Source organism: Balaenoptera acutorostrata, chromosome 20 (assembly GCF_949987535.1).
Source record: "Balaenoptera acutorostrata chromosome 20, mBalAcu1.1, whole genome shotgun sequence".
In the NCBI taxonomy this organism is placed as follows: Eukaryota; Metazoa; Chordata; class Mammalia; order Artiodactyla; family Balaenopteridae; genus Balaenoptera; species Balaenoptera acutorostrata.
In genome coordinates, this window is record NC_080083.1 from 15,441,674 (window position 1) to 15,469,420 (window position 27,747).

The 27,747-nt window shown below is 38.5% G+C and overlaps 2 protein-coding genes across 5 annotated transcripts in view; both read right to left on the reverse strand.

The window, feature by feature from the left end:
- Positions 1–6,302, reverse strand: part of NSRP1 (nuclear speckle splicing regulatory protein 1) — a 59,199-nt gene extending 52,897 nt beyond the window's left edge. The window contains exons 1-3 of one of the 4 annotated variants that reach the window (XM_028166960.2): positions 6,229–6,262; positions 5,764–5,830; positions 4,931–5,024 (exon numbers count right to left, since the gene is read on the reverse strand). Coding sequence is in view for 1 of the 4 variants with exons in the window: in XM_007183840.3 (XP_007183902.2) it covers positions 4,931–5,024; positions 6,229–6,248 (114 nt within the window). In the remaining 3 variants the exon portion in view is untranslated. Of the gene's footprint in view, positions 1–4,930; positions 5,025–5,626; positions 5,642–5,763; positions 5,831–6,228 lie in introns of those variants that run through there. The other 3 variants (XM_007183840.3, XM_057536523.1, XM_057536524.1) reach the window with 3 other exon arrangements.
- An 18,253-nt stretch (positions 6,303–24,555) lies between these two features.
- The window catches only part of EFCAB5 (EF-hand calcium binding domain 5), a 113,874-nt gene continuing 110,682 nt past the window's right edge, over positions 24,556–27,747 (reverse strand). The window contains exons 21-23 of the mRNA XM_057536276.1: positions 27,085–27,338; positions 25,522–25,805; positions 24,556–25,146 (exon numbers count right to left, since the gene is read on the reverse strand). Of these exons, the coding sequence (XP_057392259.1) occupies positions 24,967–25,146; positions 25,522–25,805; positions 27,085–27,338 (718 nt within the window). The 3' untranslated portion in view covers positions 24,556–24,966. The remainder of the gene's footprint in view (positions 25,147–25,521; positions 25,806–27,084; positions 27,339–27,747) is intronic.

Consider the following 27,747-nt stretch of genomic DNA (forward strand, 5'->3'; position numbering starts at 1 on the left):
TTGAATGCAAACTTCTGACAACTTCCTCAGGAGAGAATTTTAGAAGGGAAAATTCTGGCACAGCCTCTGTCTTCTGATTGATACAGTGGGTTAAATATACTTGATTCTTAAAGGATTGATACGAATTGCAAAACTGCCTTCCAAAAAGGGGCAATGATTTACAAGAACAAAATTTTGAATTTCAGAATTTCCCATTTCACCAAAACCTTGCCATTATCATTTTTTAAAGTATTTTTTAACATAGTAAAAAAAAAAATGGCAGCTTACTGTTGCCCTAATTTACATTTCTTAGATATACTAAGATTACATATTTTTAATGTTTATTAGATATTTCCATTTCTTCTATATTTCTCTATGTGTTTTCCTTAGTTTTCTGCTGGGGTTTTAATGTTTTTCTTATAGTTTTTGTAACTGTTCTATAGTTTATGAAGATGAAAGCTTAACCTATAAAAGAACTATACCATGGCTTCTGAGTACTCAAAGTGCAATTATCATCATCCACCATTTATCTAACATATTTGATATATACACAAAAAACTAAATTAATGAACTTAAGCTATCTATTTTAACTTAATATTCTCTTTTAAAGAGATCAAGAAGTTTTGCATCTTTATCCAACAGTGACAATTCTCAGGTCGTATGGATTGTACCTCTTCATGGCATATGAATTATACTACAAAACTGGATCTCACAAGATTATTATTATCTAGAAATGAGCATTTCAATTGCCAAGACTAAAAGAAAAATTCATTATGTTCTGCAAAATGAGCAAGCATTTATCACGGAGAAATATCTAAAAGGAAGTTCCATGTTTGTCATGCAACATCTATTTTAGTCACTAGCCACTTTATAACACTTGTGAAATACTGGTTGTCACACGTACTTTGGATAATTGTATACATCATGGGTCAGCAAGTTACAGCCAAGTCTCAGCCATCCCCACTTTTGTAAATAAAGTTTTATTTATTAGTCATGCTCATTCATTTACATATTATCTAATGGCTGCTTTCACACTAGGAGATCAAAGTTGACTACTTAGCTTGCAAAGCCTAAAACGTCTACTATCTGGCTCTTTACAATACAGATAGCTAAAACATCTGAGTAAATGATTTTACTCATTCTTGGAAGCCAGCACAAACATTCGGATCCTAACTCATGGAGCTCATACTCTAGTACAGTGAAAGACTTGTATGCAAATAACTTATAATACAAGGTATAAAAAGCTAAGTGCTCTAAGAAAGGTAAAGAGTGTCAGAAAAACAAAGAGTCTTTCCAGTGGGGAAAATCTTGAAGGAAGCAACTTTTGCACTGGGTTTTAAAGGATGGCTATAATTTGGACATATAGGATGGAGAGACTTCCAGTGTGAAGAAAAGTAGAGTTGTGAAAGAAAACAAACATTAACAGTGTACTTTGCATGGAGAAGCACAGTTAGGAGAAAATGCTAGTAAGTCCTTTGAAGCCAAAGCATAGGGAAGGCTTTCAATGTCAGAATGAGCAGTTTAGATTTTAAATACAATTAGGTTCAAGAGTAAGGAAGTAAAAAAAAAAAAAAGAGTAAGGAAGTTAACAGTGATTAGAACTGTGCTTTAGGAAGATCAATCTATCAGCAGTATTTGAAATGAATTTGAGGACAGAGAGGTGATAAGGAAATTGTTACAAAGCTATAATAATCCATGACAGAAGTAATGAAGGTGGTGGCAATGGGACTGGAAAGAGAGGAGGGACTGGACAAAAATGAAACAAACACACTACTATCTTAGCAAAACCACTCAAACACTTATTATCAGACAGCAGCATTTGGATATAATATAAACCTTACTCATATGGGGTAAAAATTCTTCATCTCTTCTACCTCTGAACAAAATGATAATTGTTTCTATTTAGTTCTGATAATTTCAAAAAGAGGGACTATTTAAATAATAATTTAAAGTGCTGGACTACCACTTTCTCCCATTTTTAAACTAACTCTGGATAAAAACACACATTGACACAGAATTCATTTGCTAGGGCTCCCTCTGCTTGACCACTGGAATAAAAGTCTGATCTTAAATTTGGGCTCTTAGTTGCTTCTGCTGAATTCCTGAAAATAAGAATAGTTGGATTTGCTTCAGAAGCTCCTCGCCAGGTTTATCAAATGCCCTCCTCAGGAGGGGAAACATAAAATATCTTTCTCTGTATTTTCCAAAACACCAATAATTTTATTGTTTCTTAACTGATTAATTTTTAAAGAGAGTTTTAGATTCACTGACATAGAGAAGAGACTTGTGGTTATCAAGGGGGAGGCGGGTGGGAGAGGAATGGATTGGGAGTTTGGGATTAGCAAATGCAAACTATGATATATAGAATGGATAAACAACAAGGTCCTACTGTATAGCACAGGAAACTATATTCAATATCCTGTGATAAGCCATAATGGAAAATATGAAAAAGAATGTGTGTGTGTGTGTGTGTGTGTGTATATATATATATATAAAAACTGAGTCACTTTGCTGTACAGCGGAAATTAACACAACATTGTAAATTAACTATATTTCAATAAAATAAATTTTTAAAAAAGAAGAGTTTTATATTCAAAGCTCACAAACATTTAAATAATATACAAGGATAAGCTGGAATTCACCAGACTGATGTTTTATAGGTAAGGAAATTATTCTAAAGACCGGTTTTCCCTCACAATAAATATTGGGTTGGCCAAAAAGTTTGTTCGGAACTTTTGGGCCAACCCAGTGCTTAAATCCCCAAAAAAAAAAAAAAAAGACCAGTTTTATATTCTCTGCTCATTAAGAACTAAACTGCAGCTCCCTGTCAGTTGGCTTCTGGCTGGGTTCTACCAATAGAATACAAAAACAGTATATTGGAGGGTAGGAGAAAGGGAGAAGACGAGGTATTTCTCCCTGCCTTTCTCTCTACCTAAGACTGAATCTCCCAGTGGCTTCAACTCCTTTTGGAAAAGTCCAGTTCCCACCAAGTAACCCTAGCCCCTGGCCTCCAGGCCCAACTCCTACCTGTATTCCTCCATTTATCACTTCTTGCCTTTTACTACTGCTAATCTCTGGGTTGCTTCACCATCTCTTGTAGCGTCTCAAGTCTTCCATCACCCATGTAACCAATTATCTGCATTAAAGTCTCTCTATGTAAAAGGAAGGAGGGTGGGAGGGAGGGAGGGAAGAGCAAAATGGCCCTAGGCCTTTCTTTTCTGACTCTAGTGTACCCACCATCCAGCTTCCACTAGCCTCATTTCACAATGGAAAAGAAACAGCAATCACAGCAGTAAACTTTCTAGATCACTTGTATAAACCCATCCTTCTCAAACTGGAGTATATGTTGCTTTGCATTACATGGGTATGCCAGGATGATTTATGTGAAACTACAAGATAACCATGTCATATTTTTCTGTTGTGTCTACAGTGATTTTAAAAAATTATTTGTATATTATAACAAACCACAAGGGTAGTGTCAATTCAACGGGGAAGAGCCTTCAACAAATGGTGTTGGGACAACTGGATATCCATCCACATGCAAAGAGTGAAACTGAACCCCCATCTCATAGCCGTATACAAAAATTAACTCAAAATGGATCATAGATGTAATTTTAGAACTAAAACTACAAAATTCTTAGAAGAAAACATATGCGTAAATCTTTATGACCCTGGATTAAGCAATGGTTTCTTAGGTATGACACCAAAGCAGTGGCAACCTAAGAAAAAAAATATATTGGACTTTCTCAAAATTGAACTTTTGTACTTCAAAGGACATTATCAAGAAAGTGAAAAGATAATTCACAGAATGGGAGAAAATATTTACAAATTACATCTAATAAGCGACTTGTATCTAGAATATATAAAGGAATCTTACAACTCATAACAAAATGACAACCCAATTAAAAACTAGGCAAATGATATGAACAGACATTTCTCTAAAGATGATACATAAATGGCCAATATCTTTGGTCATAAGTAAAATGCAAATCAAAACCACAATGAGATAGTTGTCTGGGGCATAATGTGGGGAAGCAAACTAACTGTAAAGGGGTGTGAAAGAACTTTCAGGGAAGAAAGAAATATTCTACAATACATCTTGACTGGGGCGTATGTATTTGTCAAAAGTCACCAAACCTGTACACTTAAAATCCATGAGTTTTATATTCAAATTATATGTAAATTATCAACGTTTTAAAAAGTAAGCCATCTAGAGTCTATTTCTTCAACAGAAGAAAAGAAGCAAAGGATCAAATATGTTCAATTACCTAACTATGCTATTATACAATTAGTAAAAACTGAAAGAGAAGTGATTTTTTCTGCCAGAGCAAAGGAAGTACGAAATTGATACAAAGATCTTTTAGAAATACAGAAAATGACTGAAGTATTAAATAAGCACACACTTGGGGGTTTTATAAACTGCTGTAAACTGGGGATTCATAGGAAAACACTGTTTTGGCTGCTAAAACATAAAATGTTCATATTAGATGTCATTATCATCAATGCTAACTTTATACACTACCATATTACAACTGAATAATTACACTTAGCAGACACTGAGTAACCACAAAAGTAGTCTCATAAGAAACTACTTTACTAATAAAAATTTCTAGGAAACTGGTAACATCTTAATAGCTTATTTCCAGGGATCTTTACAGCAACAGTTTTGTTATATATCAGTATTATTGTCTGAAATTACTCTGTATAACTGCTTAAAAATAACTGAAGTTCATAGCCTTGGGAAAAAAAATCTTAGATTATCCATGTATCACCTACAAAAAAAAAAAAAGTAGAGCTTTCTTCTTTATTCTTTTTGATAATTCTGTAAATTATAATGCTACAGATACACTGTATTAACAAATATCTAAAGCAAGCAAAGACATAAAATTCACAAGTTCAATTAAAAAAAAAAATTTCCAACAATGCAGTAGAAAAACATAGTTTCCCTTACCTCATCATCATCATCAGAATCATTCCCAAACACTGAAGGTTTTTGCAAAACAGGGTGCAACTGCTGTGCTTTCTTTGGCAAAGTAAGCCCATACCTGCATTTTTTTTTTTTGAAATAGAAATTACACCATTATATCTAAATGTTAAACAATAATACATCCACTACCTCTTCCAGACGAAGCTACCGAGTCAAAACATGTCATATAACCTACGAACATATAACACTGGTTCTGATTTTCAACTATCTAAAAGTTCTAACATGCGCTAAGATTTTATAATTATTACTCTAAGTGATTATTTGTGGGCCAAAATCAAAATACCATTTTAATCAAAGAAGGGAAGTGAATGAAGAGTTCAGAAATGTTTTAGATGGTGAAATGATAGCAAGGTTTTAAAAAGAACATGTTAGTGGAAAGCTCAGTTGATGTCCACTAAAAATAAAAACGCTCTAAATTATCGTTGTGATCTAACAAGAGTCAAGAAAATACTTTTTTTTCTCCTATTGGGTACACAATTTTAAAGAAGTTATTGGATAAAGGTTAATGTCACCCATGAAAATTTTTTAAAAGATTACATTAACTGAGAAACCCAAGTAGCCACGGGGCAAATTGCCATTACACTTTATTAAGCACACTTGCTTTGTCTTGGAGCACCTGAAAGAACCATCCCATCAGATCCAACTCATTTAGTTTCTCACGTTTTGGCCTTTAAGACGCAGAAATCACGGGAAGCCGCATCACAAGCGAGGATTATACATCAAAGATAAAACTTCCAAGAACATATAACATTTGTCTCTTTTGTGGCAACGTATACCCCAATTCCCTATATGCCTACCCTTTTCTGTGACTTCTCAGCACAACGTTCCTAAACCGAGAAGGGAGGGCGGTAATCAGAACTTGACCTGCCAAGTAGAACAAGGCCCTCTAAGAAAGCCAGGAATTGTCTCTCTTCTCAATGCCCCTGAAAGCATCCAACCGGGGAGAAACTCAAGCGCGGGGTAGGAAGCAAGACTGAGGGGCCTCAGACCGAGCTTTTGGAAAATAGAAAAGTCTCGCTCTCTGCCCCTCAGCCTAACTTCCTTTATTTCCTCACAAGTTTCTCCCTCAAACTTCGGGCTTCCATCCTGGAAAATGTGGGGGGGGGTGGGAATATATGTTCCTCAGGATTTCTCGCTTTCCCCCATCTCTATCCCTGACGACACAGCCCCTTCACTTCCAGCGCACTTCTACTGCTCGGCCAAAGACACAGTCGCCGTGGTGTCTCGCTCCCCAGCCTAACCCTAACTCCCAGGTCACTCACTGCCTGCCCGGAATCGCCATCTTGCTCCCGTCTCCGCTGAACGTGGCCGACGCCGACGTGACGCTGACGCAGACGCCGACGTCGAACGTGCGCTCTCGCGCGGGTTTGGGCGGCCTAGAACCCGCCTACCGGCTGGGTTCGCGTTTTGTGTTGCTTCCGCACTGCTGGGAGTCTGATGTTTGGCTTTGGGCGTTGTTTTGAAAACCGACAGACTGCCTCGAAATCAGTGGGAAGAAAGGAATGGCAAAATTTTAGGCCAGAGGTTCGCAGAGAGTGGTCCTGGGACCAGCAGAATTGGCATCACCCGGGAATTTGTTAGAAATGCAATCTTTCCGGCTCTGTTCCACATCTACGGAATCAGAAACTCTGGGACGGGGCCCAGAAATCTGAATATTAACGAGCCCTCCAGGTAATTCTGATACTCAAGTTTGAAAACCACTGTCCTAGGCTATCGATTTCTCCCCACCACCCCCCCCCCCCCGAGGTACTCAGTGTGAATATACCTGGCTCAGGGTAATTTGGCAGAAGATGAAAATCTATACGCTAAGTATCTCATTATAGGACAGAAATGATTAATAAAATACCGTGGTACCACTGGGTATAGGAAGTAAAATTATATATGATACTTTTTTTAAAATGCTAGTCACATTTCACCTGTGGACCCACTCATTCTCGGCCCCTTCCAAACTAGTAACAGCAAAGAGATCTTTCGAATTACCGACAGAAGAATGTTAAAATCTCCAGCTGTAATTGTGGATTTGTGTATTTCTCTTTTTACTCCTGTCATGTTTTGTTTCATGTATTTTGAAGTTTTGTTATTAGATATATAAACATGTAGGATTGTTATGTCCTCTTACATTGACCCCTATACCATTAAGAAATGATCCTCTTTATTTTTTTATTTATTTTTATCTACTTTATCTGATATTAATATAACCAGCATTGTTAGCATAGTGTATCTTTTCCCATCCTTTTACTTTTAACCTATTTTAATTAGTTTGTGTCTTTATATTTAAAGTGGTTCTCTTGTTGATAGCATATAGTTGGGTCTTGCTTTTTTATCCAGTCTGGCAATTTCTTTCTCTTAACGTGGGTATTTAGAACATTTTCATTAAAGCAGTTATTAGTATAGTTGCAATTTGTTTTCTCTTTTTCCTATCTGTTCTTTGTACTCCCCCCTCCACCTTCCCCTGCCCTTTTGAATTAATCAATAAATTTTTATGACTCTGCTTCAGATTTTTATGCTTCAACTTCTTTGTTGGCTTATTGACCATACTTTGCTTTTTTTTTTTTAAGGTTTTGCTTTAGGGTTTCTGGTACACATCTTTAACTTATCACAGTCTACCTTAAAGTAAGAATAAAGCACTTTCTGTATAGTATAAAAACTTTATAAAAGTATAGTTCCATTTTCCCTCTCTGAGACTTTGTGCTATATTTGTCACACATTTTACTTCTACCTATGTTATAAATGCACAATAAATTATCATTTTTGCTTTAAACAGTCAATTATCTTTTAAAAATATTTTTAAATAAGAAAAATGTTATGTTTATCCACATATTTACCATTTCCCGTGGCTGCGTATCTTTGTGAAGATCCAGATTTCTTTTTTTTTTTTTCTTTTTAGCAGGAAGGGGTGGGGTAGTGGGAGGAGGAATTGGATGGTCAAAGGGTACAAACTTCCAGTTATAAGATAAAGTATTAGGATGTAATGTACAACATGATTAATAAAGTTGACATTGCTGTATGTTATATATGAAAGTTGTTAAGAGGGTAAATCCTAAGAGTTCTCATCACAAGGAAAAATATTTTTTCTTTTTCTTTTGTATCTATATGAAATGATGGATGTTCACTAAATTTACTGTAATCATTTCATGATGTATGTAAGTCAAATTATTATGCTGTACACCATAAACTTATACAGTGCTGTATGTTAATTATATCTTAATAAAACTGGAAGAAATAAAGTTGAAAGAAAACGCAAAAGAATCCACAGGCACACGTTCTATTAGCTGTCAGAACGATGACATCATCACACATCATGAAGCCTCTGGAAAGTTCAACTGCACACTGGTGTGAGGATGAGTGAAAAAGGCAAATGATGTCATAATATTGTTAGAAATATAGTTTTGACCTGGAAAATCCCAAAAGTGTTTTAGGGACCTTGGGAGTCCACAGACCACATTTTGAGATCCACTCTTCTAAATGAATTAATGCTGAGATATATTATTAAAGGAATTATATAGCTTTTCATATAGGAATATGCTGAATGTCTTTTTTTCCCCCAAAGTGATTAGGGTAAGGCTAGATAGAAGCCAAATATGAAATCTGCTTGGGGCACAGTGAAATAAGAGGGAAAAAATATATATACATATTTAGACACATATATTGGTTTCTGCCCCAGATTCCCGGTACAGAGCTCCTAACCTTTGTGATTTCCTGAGTAATTAGAGCACTAAGAGCAACTGTTGTTTTGATACTTGGTCTTTGACCCTAGTTCCTGGTTCCCTGGGTGATAGGGATTATTTTGTTCCAATGAGGTAACTCTTGGTGGGCTTCTGGATAGCATCAGCATGGGGGCTAGTCACCAGAGAGACCACACTATAATTAGAAGCTTGGAACTTTCTACCCCACCTCCCATCCTCCGGGAAGAAGAGAGAGGTTTTAAACTAAATTAATGATCCATCATGCCTACATAATGAAGCCTCCATAAACAACCCAAAAGTATGGAATTCTAAGAGCTTCCAGGTTGGTGAACATATCCACCTGCCCAGAGGGTGGTACACCCCAACTTCATGAGGACAGAAGTGCCCTTCCTGACCTTACCTATGTATCTCTATCTGGTTGTTTATATGTATACTTTATCATATCCCTTATATAATAAATAGGTCAATGTAAAAAGAAAAGAAAAATATTATGTTTATTCACATATTTACCATTTCCACTGTCTCCATATCTTTGTGTAGAACCAGATTTCTATTTAGTATAAACATCTTTTTTTTAAACAGCTTTATTGAGACATTATTCACATACGATGCAATTCACCCGTTTAAAGCATACAATTCAGGACTTCCCTGGCGGTCCAGTGGTTAAGGCTCCACGCTTCCACTGCAGGGGGCATGGGTTCAATACCTGGTACGGGAACTAAGATCCCGTACGCCATGCCATGCAGCCAAAAAAAAAAATTAAAACAAAACAAAACCGTACAATTCAATGGTTTTTAATATATTCAGAGAGTTGTGCTACCATCATCACAAGCAATTTTAGGATACTTTCAATACCCAGAAAAAAAACCATGTACCCATTAGTCACTCCCATTTACCGCCCCCGCAACAGTAGGCAACCAGTAATCTACTTCTGTTCTCCATGGACCTGCAGTCCTATTAGTTTTTGCTGTGTGTATTTTGGAACTATGTTGTTAGGTGTGTAACTATTTAAGATTTTTGTGTCTTTTTAATTAATTGACCCTTTTTTCATTATGGAATGACCTTCTTTATCACAGTAATATTCTTTGCTCTGAAATCTACTTTGTCTGATATCTTTATAGTCACTCCAGCCACTCCAAAAGTTTTCTTTTGACATGAACGCCAGGGAAAGCAAAAAGATGTTCAGGAAAGGAAAATAATTGTAACTTACTAAATAGCTAAGCCCTAAATAGCATACATGATCATGATAATGCAAACACTGAATATCCAGCTATTCTGATCTAAATTACTATGTAATTATATTGGGAAGAAGGAAGGAGTGGGAAATTGTATGTGTTTGTGTGTGTGTGGATGCACACACTGGGGAAGGAGCTAAATCTTTGTATTGCATACTGGGAGGTTAATAAATATTGCCTAATTCAGGAAAAAACAAAAAAAGTAGCCACACAGCGTGTTATTTTGCAATATGGAGGCACATGTCAAAACTACAGCCAGAATAGGGGTTGGCAAACTTTTTAAGCAAAGGGTTAGATAGTAAATATTTAGGCTTTATGGGTCATAAGTCTCTGTGGCAGCTACTCAGCTCTGCCCAGTGGTATGAAAGCAGTCATAGACAATATGGGCATGGCTTTTCCAACAAAACTTTATCATGACAGGCAACTAGCCAGATTTAGCTTGTGGGCTGTTTATTAACTCCTGAGATAAAAGAACTGAAAGTAGGTGACTCAGAAACAAGGAAAATAGGGGTGAGGTTGAGCTGGGAAATGCTCTGGTCTTGATAGCCCTTGTATGACAGAAGGACTCTTTAAACTATGAGCATGTGTTACTTTGCTTAAAATAAAAAGAATCGATAAAGGGTAAAAATAAAGCCTCCTGCCTGGGCTGTCTGCCTCTTACTTATGGAGACTGGATGGGGAATTAGTTACACAAAGTTATCCAGCTCGATATCCTATATAATGCAAGCTTCTGTATTCTCCCATTGCCTTTAAGCTCAGGCAGTAGGTTGAGGAGAGGTAAAATATGGTTAATGACTAGGAGATGGAACACCCACCAAGAGGAATTACAATGCCTACAGAGAAAGACATAGGCCATATTTAATTAATTGATCTTGCCTGCTGAGAAGTCTTTATAATAAGGTCATGGAAGGGAGAGTAGGAACATAGAGTTGAGGATGTAGGGTGGGGTTAGGTGGGAGTGGCATTGCATAAAACCTTACAGAAGAGGAATGAAAATTCCCTAAATTACCTGCAGAGGGTCTTCTGAGTCCGTAGATTGGGGATGTCTGTGGAAGTTAAGGGCAGCTGGTTGCCTCATCACATTTAGATTATGAAGGAATGGGAAGTCAGTCACAAAAGACCACATAATGTATGATTCCTTTTATATAAAATATCCAGAACAGGCAAACCCATAGAGAAAGCAAGGTTAGTAGTTCCCTAGGGCTGGGGTGGGGAAAAATGGGGAGTGATTGCTAATAGGTATGGAGTTTTTATGGGGGTGATGAAAATGTTCTGAAATTGATTGTTGTAAATGGTTGCACAATTTTGTGAATATACTAAAAAGCATTTTCATTAAGTATGTGAATTGTATAATATATGTGTTATATTTCAATAAAGCTGTTAAAAGAGCCGATAGGAGCTTTTCTGAGATTCCAATATCATTGTCTTGAAATCTTACGTTGTTTCTGGACCATGGAAAGCTATAATTATAAAGGAAAGTGGTCTGGATGGTCTACACCACGCAGTGTCATTGTTACCTATAAACTATGGAGAAAGAGCTAATAAAAAATCCAATTGGCTTCCCTGGTGGCGCAGTGGTTGAGAATCTGCCTGCTAATGCAGGGGACACGGGTTCGAGCCCTGGTCTGGGAAGATCCCACATGCCACGGAGCAGCTGGGCCCGTGAGCCACAACTACTGAGCCTGCGCGTCTGGAGCCTGTGCCCCGCAACGGGAGGGGCCGCGATAGTGAGAGGCCCGCGCACCGCGATGAAGAGCGGTCCCTGCACCGCGATGAAGAGTGGCCCCCACTTGCCGTAACTAGAGAAAGCCCTCGCACGAACCGAAGACCCAACACAGCCAAAAATAAAGAAAGAAATAAATAAAGTAGCTATAAAATTAAAAAAAAAAAAAAAGTCATAAAACTCATCCCTCAGGACCTGCGGGCACCAAGAGCATTCCGAAAAAAAAAAAAAAAAAAAAAAAAATCCAATTAATCAAGTCTAAGCTTCTGAAGTATATGTAAATACAAATAAATCAATAAATCTATTGAGTCAAATAAATAGGTTTAAATATAAACCTACATCTAAATTTTTGTCAAGTATACATAACATCCTCTTCACTAAAAGAGTAAACTCCTGGTGTTAAGGGATAGGATTTTACTTGAACGATAGTTAGATAAATTCAACCCTGTTGGTTGCTTAATTTTAAAGTAGTTTCCAAAAGACTAATAGCATAGTCTTTAGCCTAGTAAAGTCTGGAAAGTGTTGGTGAGATGTCTGGAATGCTGGCAAGAGCAATAAAACAGAAATTAGGACATGTGGGTGCCTCTTACTAGCTATTGTGACCTAAATAACTCACTCTTTGAGCCTATTTCCTTGGTTATAAAATGGGCATAGTATTGTAATATCGAGACTGCCACCTTACATGTTATGAGGAGGATCAAATGAGCTAGTATGTGAAAATGCTGATACTTCAAAAAAGTTAAAATGCCATGCAAGTGTGTGATAATTTATCATTAACCTGGATGCCATTTAGTTAACTCCCATGATAATGGTTAAACAGGTGGCAGTCTGCAAAAATTTCCCCTCCTTGCTGCCTAAAATGCCATTTGTATTCACAGTGGACTCTTTATAAGCTTGATCTGAAGCCATCACGATATGTGGCTATCAGTTTAATATCTTCAAGAACATTGTTCCTAGAAATGTTGCTGCAAATGCCCTGAAAAGACCACTTCCAAATATGAAACAGGCTTTTAGGTTAAAACTGGGCATGCGATCATCCAAGAGATGAGGACTGGTAATAACACTGCCATCTTATCAGAAAAGGTTAAAAAGGGACCTCCAATCTCAAAATATAAGATGTTTGGAACACATCACATTTTGTCAACCAAATAAAGAAAATGAAGTTTAATTTCCCAAAATTTTATTAAAAATGGACTCTGTCATCAGATATCTTATTGCAAAGATGAAATCTCACAAAAGAGCAGTAAAGTTTGCTGTAGTAAGAAGCTTTAAATAAATATAAATTCTTTTTGCAGTTCTTGAACTTGAGAGGATTTTGTTATTTAAAAAAAGTGTTTTCTTTTTTCCGTAAGTCATGGACAAACATTTTCCCAGAATTTCTATTCATTGAAATAACTTTTAAGTTGTTAAGGTAAGTAGGGGTGGGGGGTGGAGATGGGGATGGGGAGGAAGTGGTGCTCATATAAGTCTTTCAAAAATTAAAAAAACAATTCCCAGTCCATCTCTTAAAATCTTTATTACTTGGTGCTCTTTTGATGTAAAAATTGCCAGTTTTTCTAAATCCTCAGTCTTTCTTCACTTGTACCTTAAAAAAATTAAAATAACTCTGCCCAATGAACCATAATAGTCCCATGCCAGATACAATGCTAAAACTAAAAGGAAACTTTAAAATATATTCTATAACATACATTTGGTTATGGCTACCTTAACTGGATATTTTTTAGATCAAATTTCTCCTTAGGTAGCACTTTTGGTTTTATAAAGCGCTGAGATAAATGTCTAGGAGAAGAATATGTTTATGTGGCACTCCTCTCCAAATGAAAATATTTTATAGTTAACAAAATTGAACATGACAAAAATACCCTAAATACAGTAGCAATTCCATTAGCATTTCCCTAGCAAGCTTCCCTCTGGCATTTTTGCATACACATAGGAGTTAGTCTTGGATGGCAATGGGGGTGAAATGGCACTATTTATTTTTTTGTTCAGCTTCATAAGAGCTGAACAGATGTGTGCCCAGTGGTATAAGTATTCGATAGCAGTATTACCAAATTTCCATACTTCAATTCGAGAATGATCTGCACCAAGAAAAAAAAAAAAAGTGTGAATAGTTTTGTACTTTTATTACTAAAATATATTTTAATACTAAAATATAAAATATAAATTATGACAAAAGTTCATTAGATATATTTTGAGTCAAAACCATAGCAGAATCTTGTTTAAATATGTAATTACAGGAAAATGGATAAATAAATTTCCTTATATTCATATAATGGAATACTACACAGCATTTAACAATTAAAGAACTAGAGCTACATATATCATTGTCGATAAATCTCAAAAACATACTGTTGAGAACAATAAGTTGTAGAATAGTATGTTCTTTTGGATATAGTTAAAAACAATTTTAAAACCTGAAAAATAATATTATATTGTTTATGGATTCATAGGCATGTAGTAAAAGTAAGAAATCATGATGAAACTGATAAACACCAAATTCATAATAATATTAGCTCTAGGGAGGAAGAGAAGAGAATGGGGTCAGGGAGGGGTATACAAAGTCTCAACTGTTCCTATAATGTTTTCTTTCTTTAAGAAAGTCTGACTCAACCACGCATAATGTTAAGGTTGGATATAGAATATGGCTCCATAATGACTACACAGGTGTTAGTCTCTAACTTCTGTGTTTGAAATATTTCCTAATTAAAAACTATTTTTAAACATAAAATCACTGCACACCAAAACATTTCATTTGTTAGACTGCTAACTATTAAGTTGCCATTCGTAAAAGTTACTTTTTCCCAGGAGTCAGTCAGTGACTAATATTCAGATAGAATGGTCCAATGGAAAGAGAATATACTTTAAAGTTGAAAGGATCTGAGTTCTAATCTTGGCTGTACCCCAACTAGTTTTGTGACCTTGAAAAAAGTCACTTAATTGCTCTGAGCCTGTTTCTTCTTCCAAAAAACAGAGATAACTCAGAATTGCTATGAGGATTAATGAGAAAAGATATGCAAAAATCTGTCACAGAGTAGTTGCTCAAAAAAATGTTAATTACCTTCCTTCTTTCAGGTGCCTTCTACCCTCAGGTCTATGTTTTACTCATTTTTGTTACTTCTAGTGTCTAATACAGTTCCTAACCCAATAAATGTTTGCTGATTTGAGTTGAATCAAACTATTAAGTGATACTTATAATTGAATAAGAGGTTTTAAATGTTGTCTTCTATACAGTAGCTCATTAACAACACTGACAATTATGTCACTTATGGATATCTATTAGGATGACAAAACAGAACATATATTATTTCCCTATCTTCTATCAACATGAAGGAACAAATTTCCCTGAATTAGGCTTAGACTTTCTATAGTTTTGAAGGCATCACTACCACAAAAGGTACAATGTGGGACAGGAAAGGCACATAAAATATGGAAAACATACTCGTCTCATTTTTATTTGAAGCTCACTTTAAAACACGTCGGTACAATTTTCTAAAATTCTGTTTTAACACATGCACGCACACACACAGAGGTACTGTCTTCTCTCAGTTGTAGGTGTTTAATAAATGTTGATTGAAACAACATTAAATCGTGGAATAATTAAGTTAGGCTTTTCAAATACTAAGTCTTTTCAGTAACATTAGAGACAATTATGAATAAAAATTAAAACAGATGCTGGTCATGAGAGCACATTAAAAATACCTGATTCATATCACATTATGGGTAATACTAGACCAAGAACATGCATACTTAAAATATTGAGATGCATTTGTTATAATTGATCCCTTTTTGTATTAATTAGCTTCCTGGAAGCTTTAAAAGTTAATGCTATAGGCTGCAAAGATGACTTTGATTATCATAATGTTCCAATGTTATGAATCTAAATTAAATAAAAGTTCACTCTAGAACACTCCTAAAACCAGTCCTAACTAATTTTCTGAGATATAACAGCTCTGCTACTCCCCACAGCCTTTATTCTGCCTTTTCCAGATCCCCATTAACAGCCCTGTTGCATTGACGCCTGCCAGTGTTCTTATCCGACATCCAAATGATCAGACCCCTATCTGCAGCCATTATTAAGCTAATCAGCCATCTCCATGGTGATTCAAGGATATGAGGATGGTGAGCGAGGTCGCTCCCTTTCACAAGCCCCTGTTGCTTATTTCCTGTTTTACTATTACCGAGGACAGAAGCTCCGAACCTGTCTGGGTGGAGGTTCCTGTTTCCCTGCCCCGTTTCAATGAGAGATTGATGCCTTAACAACTGGCTCTAATGATTTCTCTAATGAAGCCTCCATCGGTCGGCTGGGTTCCCAGTAACAACGGTTGAGTGTTACTGCCCTCTTGTGGTGGATAGACGCCAGATCGCTGCAGTTCAGCAGAGCTCCAATGCGCATAGATTTAGTAATTCTTCCTTTGTAAAGGATATAGTAAATTATTTGAATATATCTGAGTTTAAAAACTTGCTGGGTCAAACTTTGAATCTCTGTTTATGAACCTATTAATTCAGAAATATTTTATGGTATTTTTGTAGGGTCTAGCTTAATCAAACTTTTAATTACATAGGGAATTCATTCTGCTGAAAACATTGGGGTATTATAGGATATTTATAATTAAAATTCCATTTATGGATCTCTGCTTTAACACTGGATTAAGGTAAATCCTTTGGGAATGATAGACAATTAGAAAGATATGCGAAGCAAAAAAGAATGAAGTTCTTAAGCTTCAAGTCCAAAAGTTAAAGTGTAACTGCTTCGACTAAAAACTAACCCAAGATCAGCAAGCAGTGTATCTTTTTAAAAAATTTTTGGTTGCATTGGGTCTTTGTTGCTGCATGCGGGCTTTCTCTAGTTGTGGCGAGCGGGGGCTACTCTTCGTTGCGGTGCGCGGGTTTCTCACTGCAGTGGCTTCTCTTGTTGCAGAGCACGGGCTCTAGGCGCGGGCTTCAGTAGTTGTGGCACGTGGGTTCAGTAGTTGTGGCTCGCGAGCTCTAGAGCACAGGCTCAGTCGTTGTGGCGCATGGGCTTAGTTGCTCTGCAGCCTGTGGGATCTTCCTGGAGCAGGGCTCGAACCCGTGTCCCCTGAATTGGCAGGTGGATTCTTAACCACTGTGCCACCAGGGAAGTCCCTTTACTGTTTATTTAAATTAAATTATTTTAAAACACTTTTAAACAAAAAATAGAAACTCGCTGTTGATGTGATAAAACCATTACAAATAAAAGTTGAACGATATTTTTCTTGTATTCCAATGGCACAGGTATCAGTTGTTTGCTCCTTTTTGTTTGGAGCTTAGTGTGGGAAGCCTACAGGGGTCTTTGCGTTCAGTAAACACACTCATACTCTCCCTGTTTTCACTCTGGTACTCTCCCTCTCAGTTGTGTCTGATGTCCCCCAGTCCAGAGACCTTCTAGGTTACCCTCTCTGAGGAATAAATTTCTAGGGTTGGGGAAGGAAGGTTGCCCAGTGGTGTGACGTAGAGAAGATGAGATACAGAGACCAAAACGCTAAACCAGAAAGATGAGAAACAACAGGGAGAAGAAAACTTCAAAAAATACTTACCATTAATACTCGCAGTGAGATAAGACATTGCATTCATGAAATATGAACAAGATGTTGTAGAAAGCAAATATTTAGAGAACAAGAGCAACAAAAGCTCTCAAACATTAAAATGCGCAGAAACAAAAATTCAATAGGGGGGCTTCCCTGGTGGTGCAGTGGTTGAGAATCTGCCTGCCAATGCAGGGGACACGGGTTCGAGCCCTGGTCTGGGAAGATCCCACATGCTGCGGAGCAACTGGGCCCGTGAGCCACAACTGCTGAGCCTGCGCATCTGGAGCTTGTGCTCTGCAACAAGAGAGGCCGCGATAGTTAGAGGCCCGCGCACCGCGATGAAGAGTGGACCCCGCTTGCCACAACTATAGAAAGCCCTCGCACAGAAACGAAGACCCAACACAGCCAAAAATAAATGAATAAATAAATAAATTAAAAGAAAAAAATTCAATAGGATTAAAAGTTGAGAGAATGTCTCAGAAAGTTAAAAAGACAAAAAGATGGAAAATAGGACAGAAAATGCAGGGATTTTTGAGGCTGAATCTAGGAGATCCCATGTCTGAATAATAGGAGGAGTTCCAAAGAGGGAACACAGAAAAGGGAGGGTAGGGCCTCCACTAACCTCTAGGTCATTTTTGTGTAAATAAGAAAAAGACACCTACCATGGATGAATATACTCTATAAGCACATGGCTTGCTGAGCAGAAAAAGGTGTATGATCTACTGTATATAGCACAGGGAACTCTGCTCAATGTTATGTGGCAGCCTGGATGGGAGGGAGTCTGGGGGAGAATGGATACATGTATATGTATGGTTGAGTCGCCTTGCTGTGCACCTGAAACTATCACAACACTGTTAATTGGCTATACTCCAATATAAAATTAAAAGTTAAAAAAAAAAGAAAGAAAAAGGTGTGAGGAAAGAGATACCCCTCCTCCAAGCAGATGTAGCCTTAAGCTGAAGCACACAGTTTAGTGAATGGAATTCTGGTTAGATTTCAGCCCCCACCATCCTCAGCAGGGCACATTTGTGCAGTGCACAGACTGCACAGCCGTAAGTAGCAGCCTTGATGCCATGAAGGAAATCATCAGGACTTAAGGACCTGTGTTTCACAATTGAAAAGGCCCAGTGAGTGCTCAGATCAATGGATGAAAACAGACCCACATCAAGACATAGCATGATGAAATTTCACAGTCTTGGAGATAAAGGAGTAATTCTATAGCTTCTGGAGAGAAACAAAACAAAACATGCACAGAATCAGAAAGTTACATGCGCAGAATCAGAAAGGCTTCAGACTTCTTTTCAACAGCAAGCTTGGAAGTTTCCAAGTTTCTTCTAACAATGGAGCCATTTCCTCAAGAAGTTGACCATAGAGTTTCCATATGACCCAGCAATTCCACTCCTAGTTATGTATCAAGAGAACTGAAAACATATACTCACACAAAAACTTGTAAACAAATACTCATAGCAGTATTATTTATAATAGCCAAAAAGTAGAAACAACCCACATGTCCACTGACTGATAAATGGATAAATACAATGTGGTATATCCTTATAATAGACTATTATTCAGCTATAAGAAAGTAATGAAGTACTGGTACATGCTTGGACATAGATGAACCTTGAAACATTATGCTAAGTGAAAGAAGCCACATACAAAAGCCACCTATTGTATGATTCCATTTATATGAAATGTCCAGAATAGGCAAATCTATAGAGACTGAAAGTAGATTAGTGGTTGCCAAGGGCTGGGGTGGGGAGGGGCAAAGGAGAGTGACTGCTAATGGGTACCAGGTTTCTTTCTAAAGTGATGAAAATGTTCTAAAATTAGATAGTGGTGATGATTGCACAACCTGGTGAACATACTAAAAACCACTAAATGGTATACTTCAAAAGAGTGAAATCTGTGGTATGTGAATTATATCTCAATTTCTAAAAAAAGACAATGGAGGACTTCTCTGGTGGCGCAGTGGTTAAGAATCCGCCAGCCAATGCAGGGGACATGGGTTTGAGCCCTGGTCCGGGAAGATGCCACATGCCTCGGAGCAACTAAACCTGTGCACCACAACTACTGAGCCCGCGTGCCACAACTACTCAGGCCCGCGTGCCTAAAGCCCATGCTCCGCGACAAGAGAAGCCACCGCAGTGAGAAGCCCACACACTGCAATGAAGAGTAGCCCCCGCTCACTGCAACTAGAGAAAGCCCGTGCGCAGCAACGAAGACCCAACGCAGCTAAAAAAAAAAAAAAAAAAAAAGACAATGGGGCAATGTCTTTAAAATTACACTTCTTAGCAAACTGCAAATCAAATGTGACAGTTGAATAAAAACATCTTCAGACATGAAAAGTCTCAAAAAATTTACCATTCATGCACTAGTGCTCAGGAAACTACTAGAGATATGCTACCTCAAAACATGGGAGTAGATCAAGGAAGAATGAACCAAGAGAACGGCAAAGTAAATGCCTCTGACGGCAGCAAAATGAATTTCAGGAAGGCAGCTAAGGAGCAGATCTGGGGTGGGGGAAGGCCCCAGATTCAAAGAAAATTAAGATCTCTAGAAAGGATGGCTTCAAGAAAAAAAGAAATTGAAACCAACAAAAATTACCTGGTAAAACTGACTTTTTGGGAAATCAAAAATATGGAGAGACAAATGGAAGGGGTGAGAATAGTTATGAAGTACAAAGAAAACTAAGCAATTAAAAAAATAAAAGGCAATTATTTACTTCAGGAAAAACAAAAAGTGAAAAAGGAATGATCAAAATTTGCTACAATGCTCAGCTGTGGATATCTGAATAGGCAAAATCATGTAAACATTGCATTTTGATTTAACTCCAAATTGCAATACAATTTCATTGGGAGGGCAGGGTAAGAAAATTGTGGTATAACAGAACTAAACTTTCATCTATAAGAAGAAAATCATTTGACAAGGCTTAAATTAATGACTCAAAAGATAGCAATAGTGCATAATATTAGAAATATAGAAAATTTGAAAACAACAGAAGAAGCAGTCAAAAGAGTCAAAAAGAATTGCATGGTGAGAGGAACTGGGGAAAAGAGAGGAAAGGGATGGGCTAGTGACTTCTTTGTTAGAAGGCTTTTAGTTCTATTTGACCTTTTAAAGTACTTTAATAAAAAGTATGATATAATTTTTATAATCCTTTTGGGATAAAAGATTGTTTTAACATCCACTGAAATGAAAAAAATGAGTGACAAAGGAACTTGAAAAATATGTTTGCCTTAAATAGAAAAATGTTCTCATTAAACTGATTTTCAACAGCCTTTATCAGATATCAAAGCAATGGGATGTTACCCTGACAAATAAAATCATTTTTCACATAATTCAATAACTACTATTGGAAAACTTCAAAATTTAAAATCAAAAGGAGTGATAAGGAATGAAAGAAAATAGCTAATTTAATTTTTCTCTTTCTTTTTTCCCCCAGATGACTTGAAACTGGAAGGGAAATGCATGGGAAATGGGCAAGCATCTAGGCCCCAGGTCTTTACCAAATTCCAAAATAGTTCCTGAACAGTGTGTGAGTACTTGTCTCATATCTTAACTAAAAGGGCCCTTTAAGCGGTTCTTTTCAGGACAAGGGAATCTATTCTAGAACGGAATGGATGTTTCTACCTCTAGAGCCTGAAATTCGTGAGCAACTCATAAATATCACACTCTAGACTCCCTCTTAAACCCAGATCTAACTGTGATAGCAGCTCTTTTCCGACAAGTAGGAACAAGTCTTGGAAGAGACCACTATCCAAGAATACTAGGTTTGAAAAGGTGGTAGGGAACTGTAACCAAATTCAAGCCAAATTAATAGGACAAAACAATTTTCTTGGTTTCTTGTCCATTTCGTTCTGACTCATTTAAAAGAACCTGGCACATTTGCAGATTCAGTTCAGTGCTGTATTCGTATTTGCTACTTCTGGATGGTTGGCAGAATCCTGTCTGATCTTTAGCTGTGCAGTGGGAGGTGAAGGAGAGAGTCTTGCCCCACTTCGGGAATGGAGAGAGATGGAGAACAGCACGCAGTAGAGCCACCACGGTGGTGGCAATAGCAATTAGGGAAAGATCTCCCGGGGAAAGGTGAATCTTGAGGACAGAAGTTAATCAGGGCTGTGAGTCCAGCAGTCCTGCCCCCTGATGGTAGAGCATCTCCCTCCATTGTCATTCTTGGAGGATCATGGTGGTATTTTATGGAGGAAGTTGGTGAGTTTCTTTATAGATGGTGATAGCACTGAGGCTGTGGCTGCTTTGGAAGAGGAGCCCTGGGGCTCTCGCAGGAAAAGTGGAGGGCCTGGGGAACTCCTGCTGAGACCAGTGTCTGTGAACCTATAGACGCTTGGATTTAGGTGTGGGGCGGAAGTATGGCTACTTGCAGAAACACAGTTTCTAGACAGCAAAGTGATTCTGGTCACACTTGGAATGGGAGATAGCCCTTCTTACCTCTAGGTCTGAGAACATTTCCTGGTAGAAAACGTCTGTCCAAACCCACTGGGAAGGGGACATGGGACAGAAAAGCCAGGAGGCGGGCATCAGAGGTACAAAATGGAGTGAGGAGAACAGATTCATTACAAGGTGGTCAGGTCACGGGTCTTCAGGTAGAGAAGGCTAACTACGTGAGTACTTTAGGCAGAGTAACAGAGGGTAGCAGGCTTTCGATGCACTATGCACAGCTGTCCAGGAGTGGTCACTGGAGTCAGTGGGTCCCCCACAGGGAAGTATGTCAGCAACATTCACATGCAATGGCATAGTCTTGGGAAGCCAAGCCTGCTGAACAAAGCTGCCTAGCGTTCCTTCAAAGATGACTGTCTCAATATAAAGGTGGGACACAGCTGCCTGGAATTCCACCAGAATATAAAATAACCCTTTCTAGAAATGCAAATCAAAACCACGATGAGATATCACAACACAACTGTTAGAATGGCTATTACCAAAACGAAAAACAAACAAACAAAAAAACCCCAAGAAATAACAAGTGCTGGCCAGGATGTGGAGAAAAGAGAACCCTTATGCACAGTTGGTAGGAATGTAAATTGGTGCAGTCACTATGGAAAACAATATGAAGTTTTCTCAAAACATTATAAATAGAACTACCATATGATCCAGCAATTCCATTTTTGGGTATATATCTGAAGGAAATGAAATCACTATCTTGAAGAGATATCTGCACCCCTCACGTTCACTGCAGTGTTACTTACAATAACCAAGACGTGGGAACAACCTAGGTGTTCACTGACAGATGAATGAATAATGAAAATGTGATATATACATATAGTGGAATATTGTTCAGTCATAAAAAATAAGGAAATCCTGCCATTTGCAACAACATGGATGAAACTTCAGGGCATTAGGCTAAGTGAAATGAGTCAGACAAAGACAAATACCGTATGATCTCGCTAGAGCTAGGATGAAGTGGAGTGAGAGTTGGAAGCAGAAGCCCTAAAAAAGTGTGGGCACATCACCAGCCCTGACTCTGTCTTCTTGGCAAAATCATCAGTTTGGAAGGTTTGGTGAGTTAGGAGCTATGCCAAAAGTCCCTCCCCATCCTGGGCAGAACCTATAGGTATTGGTGGCATTTCATGCTAGGTGGAGTCATTGAGTAGGGGCCTTACTTACTTCTAGAAGAAGGCTCAGATAAACTTGGGCAGCAGAGTGCCCTGCCAGAAGACTCCTCTTTTTCTGGCACAAGCAGAAAGGTGCCCCAAGAGTTCTCTTTCCTTTCCCCAAATGAGGAGCTTAGAATTTCCTGATACAATTGCATCTGAAGGAGAGAGGGTTGGTACCTGGGTGGTCTATGAACTTTCTTGATTGCTTCAGAGACTGTGGTAATGCTAAAGGTTTGGTGGTCGTGGTAGGGGAGCCTAGGGGATATTAGCTTCTGGCTGAATCCAGCTCTGTTAACTGCAGTTGGAATTCCTGGCACCTGAGGACACTGTTGGAAAAGAAAGTGGTGGGGAGCATTGGAGATCAAGGCTGCTTAGGAATCAGCTAGCGCAGTCCGAAGTGGGGGCAAGCAAAGGAAACAGAAATTTGCATGTTTTCCTGAAAAAAAAGAGCTATATATGACAACAGGAGGTAGTTCTGATAGGCAAATCGGAGGTGAGCCTGAAGAAACTCCCTTGAAGCATTGGTACAATGCCATGGACGATGCCTTTATTAAGGGCTGAGAGCCAATTCCTGAACATGCCTTCAAGGTGGAGAGGGGAGGGGCCCGTTCCTCATCCCTAGCTCCTATCTGACAGAGGGACTGGACACTGGGGGGTACCTGAGTCCTTGCCCAAGAAGGGGAGCATCAGCCTGAAGGGACACAAGTGGCAGCAGGGTCTGGCTCTAGGCCAAGGGGCTGGCAGGTTGGATGGGGACCAAAGTGGAGTAGGGACTCAGGGAGAATATCAATTAGACAAATGGGTCACACATGGGGCAGTGCCAGGCCCATGGCAGGGACTAAATCTACTCCAAAGGGAAGAGCAGCAACTAGGCACTGACATAGAAAACATTTCTTCTAGAGTTTTAAGTCCTCAGTGAACAGTGAACAAGTATAGACCAAGTACAGTGATACAAATATATAGTGAACACGTATTTGTTTTTGTTCTTGCTGCCGTTACTGTTTTCCTTAAACAGCACCTTAGAAGTGATAACTGCAACACCTGTGAATGCAGAGGTTCTGTGAATCAGTTCATGGCCCTGAGGGCACACAGAAGACCTTCCAAACAGGAATTCTAATCTTTACTCACACCACTCTCGGTCCACATGAATTCATGTTAACTTTTATGTGGATCTTGTGTCTAGCACTCCCGAACTTCTGGGAGTATCTCTCCTTCCTAAGCCAGAAGATCTCTCTCTCTCATCCACCCGTCCTCGCTCACTGCTTTGTGCTTCCACTGTGCTACGTGCTTCCACTGCCACAGACAGCCTGAAGAGTGTGGCTGTCTTCCTCTGAGTTGCCTTTTCCTTTCTCTTGTCCTAGGAGTCTGATTCCAAGCCTCTCTGCCTACTATAGGTGTCACAGAAGTCCAGAAACCCTTGTGACTTGGTCCAGAGTCTCCAAAGAGAATGGGGGAAGAGATGGATAGGCTTAGTGAAGAGATTTCTACAGAGCCATTTTTCCAATTAATGATTAGTTTTTTAAATGAGTTAAAAAAAAAAAAAGAGCCAAATTTTTAAGTTCACTCTTTACTGTTCCATTCATATAAACGGCCTCAGGGGGATTCCCTGGCCGTCCAGTGGTTAGGACTCTGTGCTTCCACTGCCGAGGGCCTAGGTTCGATCCCTGGTCGGGGAACTAAGATCCCACAAGCCAAGCAGCAAAAAACAAAACAAAACTGGCCTCAGGTCTCTGGTGGGGTAATATACACACATAGAGAAATGTGTGCTTGTATATGTATATTTACCCTTATATGTGACCAGTTCCCTGTGGTCAAAGAGCTCATCACTTTTTCCAACCTGGGAGCCTCACTGCTTTGATTCCTGCTGATGCTCCTCCTCCAAAAAGTCTACATTACTAGTCTATAAAGACTCATGATCTATTATTTTCTTCGGTTCTTCATGGAAACTAAAGATAATAGCTGCCTTTTTGCTTAACATACTTGTCTCCTAGTCTCACTGCAGCCCCTATTTGCTTTTGTTTTTTAGCGAATTATGAACATGTAGTCAATAAGTGGGAGACAGAGGTGCTTCTGAATTCTCATATGTGTGGCATAGACAGTCACTTTGGGGATTGCAGTAGATTATAGATAATGCCCCTCCTTTTAGAAGACTATAATCAGAACTATTTTCCTCTAAAAATTGAATGTATGAGCTACTTGCTTTATTCTAATAAAAGTCTCTGGATTGCAACTGTGTTTTGTTGCTGTTGGTATAGATTTAGACCATAATTAAGTGGAAATTTACCTCTGATATATTCATCAATGAGCTTTAAATTAACCTTCAGTTTCCTAGCAGTTGGATCAAAGTCACAAATGTGCTCGACTAAGTATTGGTTAACGTACTGTGAACAAAGAACAAAAGTTATGGAATCATCAACAAGTGGAAGTAGAGTGCCCAATTCATCAGTTTACATAATTCCATTTATATACACTTTAAAACAGGCAAAACCAGTCTATGGTGTTAGAAGTCAGGATTCTGGTTACCCCGAGGTGAGTGTGCGTGTGTGTGTGTGTGAGAAGCTGGTGATGGGAGAGGGTACAAAGGAAGGCTTTGGGGATGCCACTAATGTTCTGTTTCTTGATCTAGGTGCCTGTTACAAATGTTCATTGTGTAAAAATTCTTGCCTTTGTATACTTAGGATTTGTGCAATTATGATTTGTATATCTAAACTTGTGTAGGATATTTTTCAATAAAGTGTACTTAAAAAAAAACTTACCAGTTTACACTGATCCCAATTTCCTAAGTCACTTGATAATTCCAATTCTGGATGAAAGAACAAGATAATCCCTTTTAGGATGTCTTGTACTAGTTTTATGTTGGCTTCCAACTCCTGGGACTGGCTGTCTGGTGATTTCGGCTCTGCCAGAGGATCATAATCATAGAGCAACAGTGACACAAAGTCCATGGAGGTAAGCAGCCGGAGGCACTGTTGTAGCTCTTTCAGCATGACTCGGAAGAAGAGAATGCCTGCCCGCTGGACTTCTCCCACATTTTCAGTTTCTGGAATAATAGAGTGACATCCCACATTGTTGTTCAGTACACACACTACTTTTTAATAGGATTCTGAACATAATATAGTAAAACTTTTTTTTTGTCTTCAGGAAAAAGAAGATCATATCCTATGGTTTTAAACAATCAGTTTCTCTAGTCACGAAATCAAAAGGCAAAAATGGAATTACACCTGGTGAAGTTCACAGGAAGAGGCTTTGAGGAAATGTGAAAACTTTTTTGGAGTTAGATCTTGGTTTGAACACCTACTTTCCCCCTTATTGGTTCTGCTGTCTCTCTGAGCCTCCTTTTCATTTTCTGTGAGAATAGAGCTGATCCCTACTTCCCTGTTGAGCTGTGGGAATTACAGGAGATGGTATATGTAAAAGTGCTTAGCCCCAGGTCTTACACATAGTGGATGCTCAAAAAACATGAATTTTCTTTTCTTTTTTCTTCTTCTCCCACACTGTGTAGTGGCTAGAAACCTTTCAGCTTTACCCCACCAGAGTGTTACTCTACTAATTCTGGTCATTCCATTCTAGGCAGCCAAAGGTTTCCATGCTTTCTTCTTCCCTCCTTTCTGCCCAAACTGATTTTGTGCTAAGGTAGCCTAGTGGATGTGGAAACGTAAGGACAGGGGCCTGTTCTTGGCTGTGCACTAGCTTGCTATTGAACTTTTATTTTGACGGGCCTTAGCTTCTTTATCTGTAAAATGAGATGTTCCGATGAGTTAGTGCTGTGTAATGTAGTGAAAAGAGCACCCAAACTGGGGTGCAAATCCAGCCTTCACCACTTGTTAACTATGTGATTTGGTGCAAGCTGTTTCTCTGAACTTTACTTTCCTCATCTGTAAAATGAAATAATCACCACTCACCTCATAGAGTTATGGTAAGGACTAACTGAAATAATATATTTAAAGTGCTTGACACATGATGTGACATTTAATATTGGGCTGGCCAAAAGGGTCATTCGGGATTTTCCGTAAGATGTTACAGAAAAACCCAAACGACCTTTATGGCCAACCCAATAAATGCTACTTGTATATTGCCTTTATGAGTCCTTCCAGTTCTAAAGCCATGACTCTAGCCAAGAAAACATGATTCCTTACCCTTTGCTATAATTTATAGCCCATATGCATCAGCCCAAGACTGCAAGAAGGAAATCCTCCATGTGGAAAGATCTATATATTGCAGCAGTTCATTTTAGAAAATGCATCCTGCATTGCATTGTCTGTGGTTTCCCCAAAACTTTTAAAATCCATGAATTCAGAAGGTCGCCACATGCACAATACCTAAGATATAGTTTTTCTTTATTTCTCCAGATAATTCGCCCAGTATTTCATTGCAGGCAACTTGGATCACCTTCGCCATTTTCTGTAGATCTTTAAATTCTCGATACAACAACATCTTACTCCTGCCAATGTTAACATCGAGAACTCCCAAAGCTTCTCCTGTTCTCTCACGAAGTGGAACTACTATGTGGTTTTCTCCACAGACAGAGGCCAAAACAACTTCTGAACTGTCTGTACACTTAAAGAGGAAATCTCTGAAACCAAAACCAAATAAGCATAACGATATAAAACAACAGCCTGTTTGTAACATTCCACCCAAACATACTGAATCATCTTCTCTTGTGCCTACTACACTCCAACCGCACCAGCCCTTGTTGCTGTTTCGTCTGCCTGGACCACTCCACCCCTTGAGTTCACAGGGGTCTCTCCCTCAGCTCCTCACAGAGAAGCCCTCCCAGACCCCACAATCTAAAATAGCTGCACCTGAGTCTCGCTCCACCCTAATACTCTGCCTTATTGTTTTTACTATATACTTATCCTTATCTGAGGGTATTTGTTTTTTGTTTAAATATTGTCCAATGAGTATTGGTTGAATGCCTGAAGGAACAATGAGCGTGTTAGGTCAGGTGTCCTAGAAGCAGAGCCTGAGAAAGGGATGCTCTG